Source organism: Vipera berus (genome assembly GCF_964194415.1).
Source record: "Vipera berus genome assembly, chromosome: 6".
In the NCBI taxonomy this organism is placed as follows: domain Eukaryota; kingdom Metazoa; phylum Chordata; class Lepidosauria; order Squamata; family Viperidae; genus Vipera; species Vipera berus.
This window is the reverse complement of record NC_138208.1, coordinates 90,412,128-90,425,549: the sequence shown is the minus strand read 5'-3', so window position 1 is coordinate 90,425,549 and position 13,422 is coordinate 90,412,128. Positions and strand designations below refer to the sequence as shown.

The 13,422-nt window shown below is 47.0% G+C and overlaps 1 protein-coding gene across 1 annotated transcript in view; it reads left to right on the top strand.

Annotated features, from left to right (window-relative positions):
- The window catches only part of SMO (smoothened, frizzled class receptor), a gene marked incomplete at both ends in the record, with an annotated part of 5,723 nt that extends 3,879 nt beyond the window's left edge, over positions 1 to 1,844 (top strand). Inside the window, one exon of the mRNA XM_081330681.1 lies at positions 1,734 to 1,844. Within this exon, the coding sequence (XP_081186807.1) occupies positions 1,734 to 1,844 (111 nt within the window). The remainder of the gene's footprint in view (positions 1 to 1,733) is intronic.
- Positions 1,845 to 13,422: the final 11,578 nt, after the last annotated feature.

Sequence of the window (13,422 nt, the reverse complement as noted above, 5' to 3'; positions counted from 1 at the left end):
TCTCTCTCTAACTCTTCCTCTCTCTCCTCCCTCTTCCTCTCTCTCTCCTCTCTCTCTCTCTCTCTTCCTCCCTCTCTCCTCTCTTCCTCCCTCTCTCCTCTCTCTCCTCTCTCTCTCTCTCCCCCCCTTTTCCTCTCTCTCCTCTCTCTCTTCCTCTTCCTCTCCTCCCTCTTCCTCTCTCTCTCTCCTCTCTCTCTCTCTCTCTCTCTTCCTCTCCTCCCTCTTCCTCTCTCTCTCCTCTCTCTCTCTCTTCCTCCCTCTCTCTCTCTCTCTCTCTCTCCTCTCTCTCTCTCTCTTCCTCTTCCTCTCTCTCCTCCCTCTTCCTCTCTCTCTCCTCTCTCTCTCTCTCTAACTCTTCCTCTCTCTCCTCCCTCTTCCTCTCTCTCTCTCTCTCTCTCTCTCTCTTCCTCCCTCTCTCCTCTCTTCCTCCCTCTCTCCTCTCTCTCCTCTCTCTCTCTCTCTCTTCTTCCCTCTCTCCTCTCTCCCTCTCCTCTCTCTCTCTCCCCCTTTTCCTCTCTCTCCTCTCTCTCTTCCTCTTCCTCTCCTCCCTCTTCCTCTCTCTCTCTCTCTCTCTCCTCTCTCTCTCTCTCTTCCTCTTCCTCTCTCTCCTCCCTCTTCCTCTCTCTCTCCTCTCTCTCTCTCTTCCTCCCTCTCTCCTCTCTCCTCTCTCTCTCTCTCTTCTTCCCTCTCTCCTCTCTCTCTCTCCCCCTTTTCCTCTCTCTCCTCTCTCTCTCTCTCTCTCTCTCTCTAACTCTTCCTCTCTCTCCTCCCTCTTCCTCTCTCTCTCCTCTCTCTCTCTCTCTCTCCCTCCTGCCAGGTGTGGCCCTTGGCACCTTTTCCAAAGGAAAAGCATCCCGGCTTCCTGGCCCCCACCCTGCATGGCATTGTTCCAGGCACGTCCCAGCGTTTCACTTTTCCCCCTGGAAGAGGGTTGGGCTAGGAGACCTCCAAGGTCCCTTCCGACTCTTGTTAATTCTGCTAAGAAGTTTCTTCAGTTCTAGAACTGAGGAAGCTTCTTTTGGATGAGAAGCGAAACGTTTTCAAAGGGGGAAAAAAGAAAGCCTAGGAAGTCCAGTTGCCTTTTGGAAGAAAAAAAAAAAGAAAAGAAAAAAGCGCCTTTGGGACATTTCCTTTCCAGAAGAACTCTTGAGACTCTTTCGAGCAGAGCTCATTGCTGGAACCTTTTCTGAACAGCCCTTGGTCCGAAATGGTCGAGGGTTTCCTGCCTGAGCAGGGGGTTGGACTAGATGACCTCCAAGGTCCCTTCCAACTTTATTATTGTTGTTTGTTGTTGTTGTTGTTGTTGTTGTTATTATTATTATTATTATTATTATTATTATTATTATTAGGGCTTCTTTTGTCATAGAACGCTCAGAACGGAGTTCCGGCACCTTTTTTGGATGGAACCTTGTAGGGTAGGCAAGGTGGGTTGTATGACATGTGTGAGTTCCGGCACCTTTTTCTTTTACAAAAAAAGCACTGATTATTATTATTATTATTATTATGCCTCCTGGCTGAAGGAAGGAAGCAGCTGTGGACTCCGCAGTCTCGCTTTCTCCCTTCGATCACATCGTGGTTAGTAGATCCTAAGGCTCCTTTTGGTGGAATCTTATGTTTGGGCTCCTCTTGCCTTTCCCGCTCCCGTCCACCGCATCGCAGCCCACGCAGACCCCAACGAGAGACCCGGGTACAGTAGGTGTGGCAACCCTTAAGCCTTTTATTTTGAACCCCAGTACGAACGTTTCCCACACCACCTGAGCTTCCACGGAATTCTCCCACAGGTTAAACAGAGCGAAAGGAAAACAGGTGCAGGCCTCCTCCGGAGCGACTTTGCTGATGCATAATTGATAAAACGGTGGCTTTTCGATCCAGGAATGTTGCTTTGCCTGATAAGACGGTGTCTTATCTTTCCTTCCCCCCCCCTTCTCAGGGTTAACGGCTAGCCTGAGAATGACTTTTGCAACCCCAAAAAACCTTAACTCATTGTTTTATGGCTAAGACACCCTCTACTTGGGATTCCAAGTATACGTGCTGGGAAGCAAAATCGTGCAACGCTGAGATTGGGAAGGAAGGCATAATGGCTGCCTGGATGAGCAGTGAAACATTTCGAACCCCAAAGTCAAGGAAGTCCAGTTGCCGTGACTCAACTTCCGGGCAATCTGCGTCAGTGTTTCTCAGCCTTTAAGGTGGGTGGACTTCCGTTCCCAGAAATCTCATGAGCTAAGGAATTCTGGGAGTTGAAGTCCACCCATCTTAAAGTCACCAAGGTTGAGGAACACTGTTCTATATAAGAAATAGAACTAGAATTGGAATTAGAATTAGAATAGAATAGAATAGAATAGTCTGAAATGGTATAGGGTCTCCTGCCTGAGCAGAGGGTTGGACTAGATGACTTCCAAGGTACCTTCCAACTTTATTATTATTATTGTTGTTGTTGTTGTTATTATTATTATTATTATTATTATTATTATTATTATTATTTTTATTATTATTATAGAATGGAATACAATAGAATTAGAATAGAATATTGTTTATCGGCTAGGTGTGATTAGACACAGAAGGCCATTATAGCCATTACTATAGCACCAAGCAAACCCAAGGAAGATATTTACATCCAATAATTCCAGTATACTTCTAATACAGACATGTCAAACACAAGGCCCGGGGGCTGGATCCGGCCCGCGAAGTGGTTTTATGCGGCCCGCGAAGCCATCCTGGAAAGAGTGAGGGAACGGCCCCCGCTGCCTTGGCCCTGGCCCAGAGACCCTCCTCCTGCCAGAGACCCCCAGATCTGTCCCACTCCTGCCCAGGCCCCCATAGGCACCCTTGATGTGAACGATGTAGAGCTGGCCACGCCCACCCAGTAGGCCATATGCACTCTAGCCACGCCCACCCAGTAGGCCACGCCCACCCTGGCCATACCCACCCGGCCCCTTGAGGGCAACTGCAATGCTGATGTGGCCCTCAATGAAATTGAGTTTGACACCCCTGTTCTAATAGGTTGGATTCACACAAAGGTGGAACCTTAAATCAGGGTTAACATCACCCAGTTTCTTCCCCAAAGATGCTTTTTTCACGAGGCAACAGGACTTCCTTGTTTTTCTCTGAAGACATTTCGCTTCTCATCCAAGAAGATCCATTTGCCTGGTGAAAAAGCATCTTTGGGACAACTCTGACCTGGATGACTGAGAGTCTCCACAGACAACCCAGTTCCTGTCACTGCTTTCCCTTAACCGTCAATCACAGTCTGCTCGACCTTCCCCTCCGAGCATTGGAAAATGAATCAGGCTCGGTTTCCAAGTAACTAGTCCTTTATCATTCAAGCAGCGGCCTTGATGCCATGACTGATTGGAGGTGAGTCACACATCACAAGGTGCAACCGCAGCGCACGGTTAGAGCTACACAAGACTACAACGGGCAGCCTCTAAAGGCAGCTGGCAAGATTGACGCTTGCAGCTGTGAGCCCCGGACGTTTCCCTGGCTAAGCAAGACAGTTTTTAATTGGGTCTTGTCCCGTTTTACAAAGGCCTTTGCTTTCCTCTGGTTAGAGAGGCTCATTTGATCCCCTAAAAAGGGCTGGAAAAATGGGCGGGGGCGGGTTTACGAACGGACCGGGGCTGGGAAAATAAAGAGATTTCTGCTTCCCCCCCCCCCATATTCTCCTCCTAGGCTAGGAGTCTTCAAACATGGCCCTTTGATGACTTGTGGACTTCAACTCCCAGAATTCCTCTGCCAGGCACGCTGGCTAAGGAATTCTGGGACTTGAAATCCACAAGTCATAAAAGGGCCAAGTTTGAAGACCCCCCCCCCCCGGCTTCTGTGGTCCATGCTGGCTGAGGAATTCTGGGAGTTGAAGTCCACCAGTCATAAATGGGCCAGGTTTGAAGACCCCTGGCCTAGGCTGTCAATCCTACGGGCTAGACCACACCAGGAAATCAGCTCTTAAAAGGGAAAGCCTAGAATGAATGAGATGGGCTACAATTAACAGAATCTTGCCAGTCTGATTGTGCTTCCTCTCTTTCCCCCCTCTTATGCTTTTGTGGATTAGGGGGACAGTCTCTGTCTGAGCCATTTTTTTCAATGTGATCTCGATTCTTTGGACTCCCCCCTAATATCATCCTCATCATCACCACTGGGCATTGTGTAAAAAATACGACTTGCCTGCGTCCGAAAAGTCGTGGGAACATAGGGTGGAAAAAGTTGTGGAGAATGAGAGGGTGAAGATCTTGTGGGACTTCCAAATACAGACAGATCGCCATTTGGAACGCAACACGCCAGATATCGCAGTCGTAGAGAACCGAAGCGTACGGCTGATTGATATGGCTGTACCAGGAGATGCCAGAGTCGAAGAAAATGAACTGGGGAAAATTACGAAATACCGCAACCTGGCCATCAAAACTGCGTGATTATGGATGAAATGCGTAACAGGGACACCCATTGTCATCGGGGCACTGGGAACTATGTCCAAAAACTTTGCAAAACACATCAAGAAACTGCAGCTTCCTGCAATAACTCCAGCAAAGCTACAAAAAACTGCGCTACTCGGAACATCTTACATTTTAAGGAGATACCTGGTTGATACCTAGGATGCTGGCAGCAACCCGTGTCAACCATTAGTGCCAGTCCGTTTGAGTGTTCAGTTGACTCATGTTTTATGAATAAAAGTTATATAATAATAATAATAATAATAATAATAATAATAATAATAATAATAATAATTAATAATAATAATATTAATAATAATAATAATAATAATAATAATAATAATAATAATAATAATAATAATAATAATAATAATAATAATAATAATAATAATAATTAGTAGTAGTAGTAGTAGTTGGAAGGGACCTTGGAGGTCATGTAGTCCAACCCCGTGCTCAGGCAGGAGACTCTATACCATTTCAAACAAATGGCTGTCCAGACTCTTCTTAAAAACTTCCAGTGTTGAAGCATTCACTGCTTTTGGAGGCAGGTTGTTCCACTGGTTAATGGTTCTCACTGTCAGGAAGTTTCTCCTTAGTTCCAGGTTGCTTCTCTCCTTGATGAGTTTCCATCTGTTGCTTCTTGTTCTGTCTTCAGGCGCTTTGGAGAATAGCTTGACTGCCTCTTCTTTGGGGCAGCCCCTCAGATACTGGAACACTGCTATCATGTCACCCCTCGTCCTTCTCTTCATTAAACTGGACATTCCCAATTCCAGCAACCGTTCCCTATATGTTTTAGCCTCCAGTCCCCCGATCATCTTTGTTGCTCTTCTCTGCACTCTTTCCAGAGTCTCAGCATCTTGTTTACATCGTGGTGATACACCCAGGCTTTTAAAAATTGCTTTCCCCAAACCTGCCCTCACCCTCCCTGCATGCTGAGAGATTCCTTGCCTGGCTCCTACGGGGGGGGAGGGGGGGAGAAAAATCATTTTTAAAATGCTGGATCCGTGTTTGAGCCCATTAGATTTGGGCCCCATGTAGAGGAGAGGAGGGGTAATATTACAGAAGACAGCCTAAATCAGGGGTAGGCAACCTTGGCTCTTTTATGACTGGTGGACCTCAACTCCCAGAATTCCTCAGCCAGCATGGGGGAACTATGGCCCCCTCATGACTCGTGGACTTCAACTCCCAGAATTCCTGAGCCAGCATGGGGGAACTATGGCCCCCTCATGACTCGTGGACTTCAACTCCCAGAATTCCTGAGCCAGCATGGGGGAACTATGGCCCCCTCATGACTCGTGGACTTCAACTCCCAGAATTCCTGAGCCAGCATGGGGGAACTATGGCCCCCTCAAGACTCGTGGACTTCAACTCCCAGAATTCCTGAGCCAGCATGGGGGAACTATGGCCCCCTCATGACTCGTGGACTTCAACTCCCAGAATTCCTGAGCCAGCATGGGGGAACTATGGCCCCCTCATGACTCGTGGACTTCAACTCCCAGAATTCCTGAGCCAGCATGGGGGAACTATGGCCCCCTCATGACTCGTGGACTTCAACTCCCAGAATTCCTGAGCCAGCATGGGGGAACTATGGCCCCCTCAAGACTCGTGGACTTCAACTCCCAGAATTCCTGAGCCAGCATGGGGGAACTATGGCCCCCTCATGACTCGTGGACTTCAACTCCCAGAATTCCTGAGCCAGCATGGGGGAACTATGGCCCCCTCATGACTCGTGGACTTCAACTCCCAGAATTCCTGAGCCAGCATGGGGGAACTACGGCCCCCTCAAGACTCGTGGACTTCAACTCCCAGAATTCCTGAGCCAGCATGGGGGAACTATGGCCCCCTCATGACTCGTGGACTTCAACTCCCAGAATTCCTGAGCCAGCCATGCTGAGGGAAAAGGAAGAGGTTTCCAAGCTGAGCCATGCTGGCTTAGGAGTTCTGGGAGTTGAAGTCCACGAGTCATGAAGAGGCCATAGTTCCCCCATGCTGGCTCAGGAATTCTGGGAGTTGAAGTCCACCAGTCATAAAAGAGCCTACCCCTGGCCTAAACCATGGCTTGCTCTCTGCAGCCCTTGCGGAGGCAATGGGGAGGACCGGAGGACCTTTGGCCCCCACCTGATCCTGGTGACGTCCGTCCAGACGTCTGTCACCAGGAGGAAAACTTTTCCGATGGGCCCCTAATGAAACATGTAACTGTCAGATGTGATTAGGCTCCAGGGGCACGAAGCCAACCCCTCTTGCACCGTGACTGATGGCCTGTCAGATCGAGGAATCAGAACCCGGAGACTTTCGCTGGGTGGCCTGGCCGCTGTCTGGCACATCTCGAGGCGGCCAAAGGGTGAGAAACTCGGCTCCAGCAAATGCTAACAATTGATCTCCGTTGCTCTGCAAAGGCCGTGCATTTGAAAATAAGTCACTTTTTCCAGGTCCGTTGTAACGTCAGACTGTCACTAAGCAACTGTCACTAAGCAAACGTATGCAAGTCAAGGACTACCTGTATTTCACTCAGCCAGCTACCCGGTGTTCTCCATCCATAATGGAATGGAATGGAATGGAATGGAATAGAGAATGGAGTGGAGTGGAGTGGAGTAGAGTAGAATATTGGAGAATAGAATAGAATAGAATAGAATAGAATAGAATGGAATGGAATGGAATGGAATGGAATGGAATAGAAAATATGGAATGGAATAGAGAATGGAGTGGAGTGGAGTAGAGTAGAATATTGGAGAACAGAATAGAATAGAATAGAATAGAATAGAATGGAATGGAATGGAATAGAATAGAATAGAATAGAATAGAATAGAATAGAATAGAATAGAATAGAATCTATAGGGAATAGAATAGAATGGAATAGATTAGATTGGAATGGAATGGAGTAAAATAGAGAATGGAATAGAATAGAATAGAATAGACAATGGAATGGAATGGAATGGAGTAAAATAGAATAGAAATAGAATAGAATAGTGAATGGAATAGAATAGAATATAGAGACGAGAGAAGTTGGAAGGGACTTTGGAGGTCATCTAGCCCATCATCATTGGCATCCTTCAGTCTGGAGAGACTATGGTATCGTGCTCTGGAAAGGGGTCCTAAAGCAGCATCCGGTGTGGCTGAAAAGGCCAATGCGAGAGTGGCGGTCCCTTCCACCCAGAGGGCAGATAACAATCCGTCCCCTGTCCAGCCCCCAGATCTTGCTGGTTTCAGGACTGCCTCTTTGCCTCCGCCTGCTGCGCAAGAGTCTCTTCGAATCGGAGAAGGCCATGCTGCGTCTTTAGCCTCCAGGCTGAGCGATCAGAGGTCAAGGTTCCCCAGCTGTTGATGTCCATCCCCAAGGCCTTTAGATGCCTCTTGCAGATGTCCTTATATCGCAGCTCTGGTCTCCCTCGGGGGCGCTTTCCCTGCACTAGTTCTCCGTACAGGAGATCTTTCGGAATCTTCCGACCATCGGCCATTCTCACGACATGCCCAAGCCAGCATAGACGTCGCTGTCTCAATAGCGTATACATGCTAGAAATTCCAGCACGTTCCAGGACTGCCCTCTTTGGAACTTTGTCGCGCCAGGTGATGCCGAGGATACGTCGGAAGACAGCGCATGTGAAAGGTGTTCAGCTTTCTCTCCTGCCGTGCGTAAAGGGTCCAAGACTCACTACAGCACAAGAGTGTTACTCAACACACAGGCTCTGTAGACTTTATCCCGTTTCAGACAAGGTCCCTTGCAGCTCTGTTATTCTACATTCTATGAAATACAGGAATAGAATAGAATGGAAATAGAGTAGAATAGAATAAGAATAGAATGGAATGGAATGGAAATATAGGAATAGGAATAGGAAGAGAATAGAATAGAATAGAATAGAAATAGAATAGAAATAGAATAGAATAGAATAGAATAGAATTGGAATAGATTATAGAAAATAATAGAAAATAAATGGAATGGAATGAGTAGAATTAGAATAGAATAGAATAGAATAGAATAGAATAGAATAGAATAGAATTAATGGAATGGGAATAGAATAGAATGGGAATGGAACAGAATAGAAATAGAATAGAATAGAAGCTGGAAGGGACCTTGGAGGTCTTCTAGTCCAGCCCCCTGCTTAAGCAGGAGAACCTATACCGTCTCGGGTGACTGTCCAGTCTCTTCTTAAAAACCTCCAGTGATGGAGCGCCCACGATTTCTGAAGGCAAAGTTATTCCACTAGTTCAGGGGTAGGCAACTTCGGCTCTTTTATGACTCGTGGACTTCAACTAAAAAGAGCCTTGGTGGAGCAGTGGGCTAATGCCTCCTTAAGTAACCCCAGCTGCCTGCAATTAGTTCAGGTTCGCATCCCACCAGGCTCAAGGTTGACTCAGCCTTCCATCCTTCCGAGGTAGGTAAAATGAGGACCCAGATTGTTGGGGGCAATTAAGCTGACTTTGTAATAATGCCGCTTGGGGGGTTGAAAGCCCTAATAAGCAGGCATATACATAGAATGAAGGCTACTGCTAAGCTTGTAAGCTGCCCTGAGTCTTCGGAGAAGGGCGGAATATAAATGGAATTAAAATGAAAAATAAAAAATAAAAAAACTCCCAGAATAGCTGACTCAGGAATTCTGGGAGTTGAAGTCCACGAGTCATAAAAGAGCCGAGGTTGCCTACCCCTGCACTAGTTGATTGTCCTCACTCTTGGTAGGTTCCTCCTCAATTCCAGCTGCTTTTCTTTCTGGATTTAATTTCCACCCCAGCTCGACATTTATGACCCAGGCAGAATAGTTTTGAGAAGGGTTGCAATAAAAACCCAAGGAAGAATGTTATCTTTCATCTCCCCCCCCCCCCCAAAACCTGGAGTTTCTTAGCAGAGCCAAATAGTGGAAAATTCCTGAATGGAGATGCAGAGAAGGCACTTCAGGCTAGATGTGGAAATTTAAAAGTAACCCTGGCAACCATTATCATTGGCAAGCAGGTCTTTGTGTCTACCTCCCTAGGTGGACTGGTTGCCTTCAGCTGTGTAACCTTTGTGTCTGGATCCCGGAAGGAACTTTTCACCCATGGTTAGATTGTCATCAGGGCTGGGAGGGCTGCTGATTTCCTCCCAGATCTGTGCTAGCAAATGGCCCCCATGGGGAGCTGCAAAGAGCAGCCTTAATACTATAAAAGGCTCTAGATTGGAAAGAAAGCATGCTTCTTCTATTCAATATTTTTTAAAAAAACAAAACATTGTGGGCTGTCCCCTGACACCACTGGATGACCTCGCCAGGGCCCGCTGCCTTGGAAGAGTGAGGAAGATTCTCAGGGACGACTCACACCCTGGATGGTACCTCTTTACTCTCCTACCATCGGGCAGGAGATACAGGAGTATAGCCAGCCGCACCAACAGGCTGAAAAACAGCTTTTATCCGTGGGCTGTTAGGCTTTTGAGCGAGAAATAACTTTATAATTTTATGTCTGATTGAACTTGCGAGGCCGGTGTGTTGTGTGCAATTAGCTCCCATGGTGTAACAAGATGGTGGGTTTGTTGTCACTGTGAGTTGTGGTGGTGGTGGGGCATGAAGGGAGGCTCAGCCAATCTCAGTGTATACATGGTTGCACTTTGACAATAAAAGGTTCATTCATTCATTCATCTGTATTCATATTTTCTGCTAAATGGAAAAAAGAAATAATAGACTAGGAATAGCATAGCATAGAACAGAATAATGAAGAATAATGAAGAGTAGAACAAAACAATGAAGAATAATGAATAGAATAGAATAATGAGGAATGTGTTGTTAGTTGCGAAGTCGTGTCCGACCCCTCGCGACCCCATGGACAACGTTCCTCCAGGCCTTCCTGTCCTCTACCGTCTTCCGGAGTCCATCTTTCCCAGCATGAGGCTCTTCTCCAGTGAGTCCGTCCTTCTCATTAGGTGGCCAAAGTATCCGAGAATGAAGAATAGAATAGTATAAATAGAACAGAACAGAATAGAATGCAGAATAGAATAGAATAGATAATAGAATAGAATTTGAAATAGAATAGAATAGAATAGAATAGATAATAGAATAGAATTCTTTATTGGCCAACTGTGATTGGACACACAAGGAATTTGTCTCTGATGCAGAAGCTCACAGTGTACATACAATAAAGTGATAGGTCATAGGTCATAATCATAGTTAAATGTGTGGTGGTTTTATGTAGATCGCCCATTTGTTTAGCAAATTCATTTAGTTTCAGAATTCCCCAGCCAGCATTTCTTTCAGCTGGGTGGACTTCAACTCCCAGAATTCCCCAGCTGGCCTGCTTTAAGAGGGGTGGACTTCAACTTCCAGAATTCCCCAGCCGGCCTTCTTTAAGAGGGGTGGACTTGAATTCCCAGAATTCCCCAGCCCACTTACCCTTTTTTTCAGACTAATTGTCCTACTCAGACAAGTTTTGGTGGAAAGATGGTAGGGTAAGCCAAGAACGGCAAGTGAACAAAATCCACTCCAGCTGCACAATCTGTGTCTCGTTCTCCCGGCTGACATTCCCCAAGCAAGCTGTCTTTCTGCCCTCCTTCCCCTTTTTAATCCGCCTGTTCTCCAGGGACGTTTGTCCCTGCCATCCCCTCCGTGTGTCGGGCTGATGAATCAGGCGGAAAAAAAAAGCACGGATTGTTCTCTCTGCCCGTCTGCCTGCGTTCCTTCTTCCCCTTGCGCAGTCTCCAGGCCTGGGTGCCTCTTTCTTCCTTTGCAGCTTTTCTCCATCACAATAGAGCCCTTGTGAATGATTGATCCCTGCCCCTCAAGTTCTCTTTCATCCCCAGCCAGGGCCGGTTATCCGGCGGGATTCAGACCGGCCAAGCATGAGATAAAGCCACACGCTGGTCTCTCCTCTATCTGGAAGCGGGCTTTCGTAGCTTGCCGTGCAAATAGGATGTTTCTGACAGGCGGCTTGATTGGGGGACTGTTTTGTATCTGGCGGGCTCGTCTCCGCAACTCTAGCTTGCGTAGTCTGGGGGGGGGACGACCCAGGATCAGGAGTTTCTTCGGCCCAGGGGGAAATGCTCTGCAGCGGAAGCCAACATTTTTTTAAAAAATTCCATTTATATCCCACCCTTCTCTGAAGACTCAGGGCGGCTTACAAGCTTAGCAGTAGCCTTCATTCTATGTATATGCCTGCTTGTTAGGGCTTTCACACACACCCCAAGCGGCATTATTACAAAGTCAGCTTAATTGCCCCCAACAATCTGGGTCCTCATACAATGTGATGTACGCTAAGCAGCAATGGAAAGGAATTTAGTCGTTTCGGGTTCATTTTACAAAATGGGCGGCTCTTTTGATCCCAGGAGGAAAACGGCAAGTTGGAAGACACTTCATGTGCTAAGGAGCTGGACTGGGGGGGGGTGTCCCTGGTGCTCTCTGAGCTGGGTGGTTTCCTTGCAGACGTTTCATGATCCAACTAGGGAACAACATCAATGATAGAAGGGAGGGGGGGTTGCGGAGAGGAGGAGGAGGAGGAGGAAGACTGTGGGGTCCCTGGTGCTCTCTGAGCTGGGTGGTTTCCTTGCAGACGTTTCATGACCCAACTAGGGAACAACATCAGGGCTAGAAGGGAGGAGGAGGAAGGACTGTGGGGTCCCTGGGGGTCTCTGAGATTGATGGTTTCCTTGCAGACATTTCATGACCCAGCTAGGGAACATCATCAGTGCTAGAAGGGAGGGGGGTTGGTGGAGAGGAGGAGGAGGAGGAGGAGGAGGAAGGACATTTCATGACCCAGCTAGGGAACATCATCAGGGCTAGAAGGGAGTGAGGTTTGTAGGGAGGAGGAGGAGGAGGAGGAAGACTGTGGGGTCCCTGGTGCTCTCTGAGCTGGGTGGTTTCCTTGCAGACGTTCCATGGCCCAGCTAGTAACACTGTTGTTCGATGAATCCGGCTTCGCCCATCGACTTTGCTTGTCAGAAGGTCGCAAAAGGGGATCACATGACCCCAGGATGCTGCAACCGTCACAAACACGACCCAGTTGCCAAGCATCTGGATTTTGATCTCGTGACCGTGGGGATGCTGCAAGGCTGCAAGCGCGGAAAATGGTCCTCAGTCACTTTTTTCCTGTGCCGCTGCCACTTTGAACGGTCAGTAAACCAACGGTTGAAACTCTAGGACTTACTCCATAGAAATCCCTGGAGGAGGCAGGTCCATAATGCACCGCCGATGCCGTGATTGCCCTCCGGAGCGTTATCCCAGCTTCTCTTTCTGTTACCCTTTCCAAAAAGCAAGCTGGCTTATGAATAATTGGGACAGCCTGGCTGGGAAAATACCAGCCCACCCCCACCCCCACCCCAGATGAACAGGGGGCTTGTCGTACCTGAGCTCCGATTTTCTAGGTGCCACACCTTTGTATCCTCCTCCTTGTTGTGCCACCTGGTTGTGAGATATTTGTATTTTGAGAGGGAGGGGTTACCCTGGAAAGGCTGATGATCATTGGTGTGAAGATCAAAGCCACCAGCAACATATAATGATGTGACACCTGCCAGGTACATCCCGAGAAGGCCACACCTGAAGCAGCCACCTGGTTAATCTTTGATCTGATCTTCAGCATTTGCTACCAGCAAGCAAAAACCGTGAAGCGCTCAGGATTTTTTTAAAAAAATAAATAAAATAAAGATGGAGTGGAACAATGAAGCCCTTGGTCATTCTTACATCCATTAATCAGTCAATCAATCAGAATAGAGCTGGCAAAAGAAAGTAGAGTAAGACTGGAGAGAATAGAGGTTTTGACCTATTAGATGGGATATTATACTATTAAACAATGTTTGGATATGGTTAAGGAAATAGGTAACTCTTAGAAATAAAAGTATTATGAAAATCGAGGTTTTGACCTATGAGATGGGATATTAATGCTATTAAGCAGATGTTTCAATATGGTTAAGAAAATAGATAATTGTTAGAAATAAAAAGTAATGGAAATAGAGGTTTTGACCTATTAGATGGGATATTATACTACGGTATTAAACAGATGTTGGTATATGGTCAAGAAAATAGGTAACTGTTAGAAATAAAAGTATTATTAT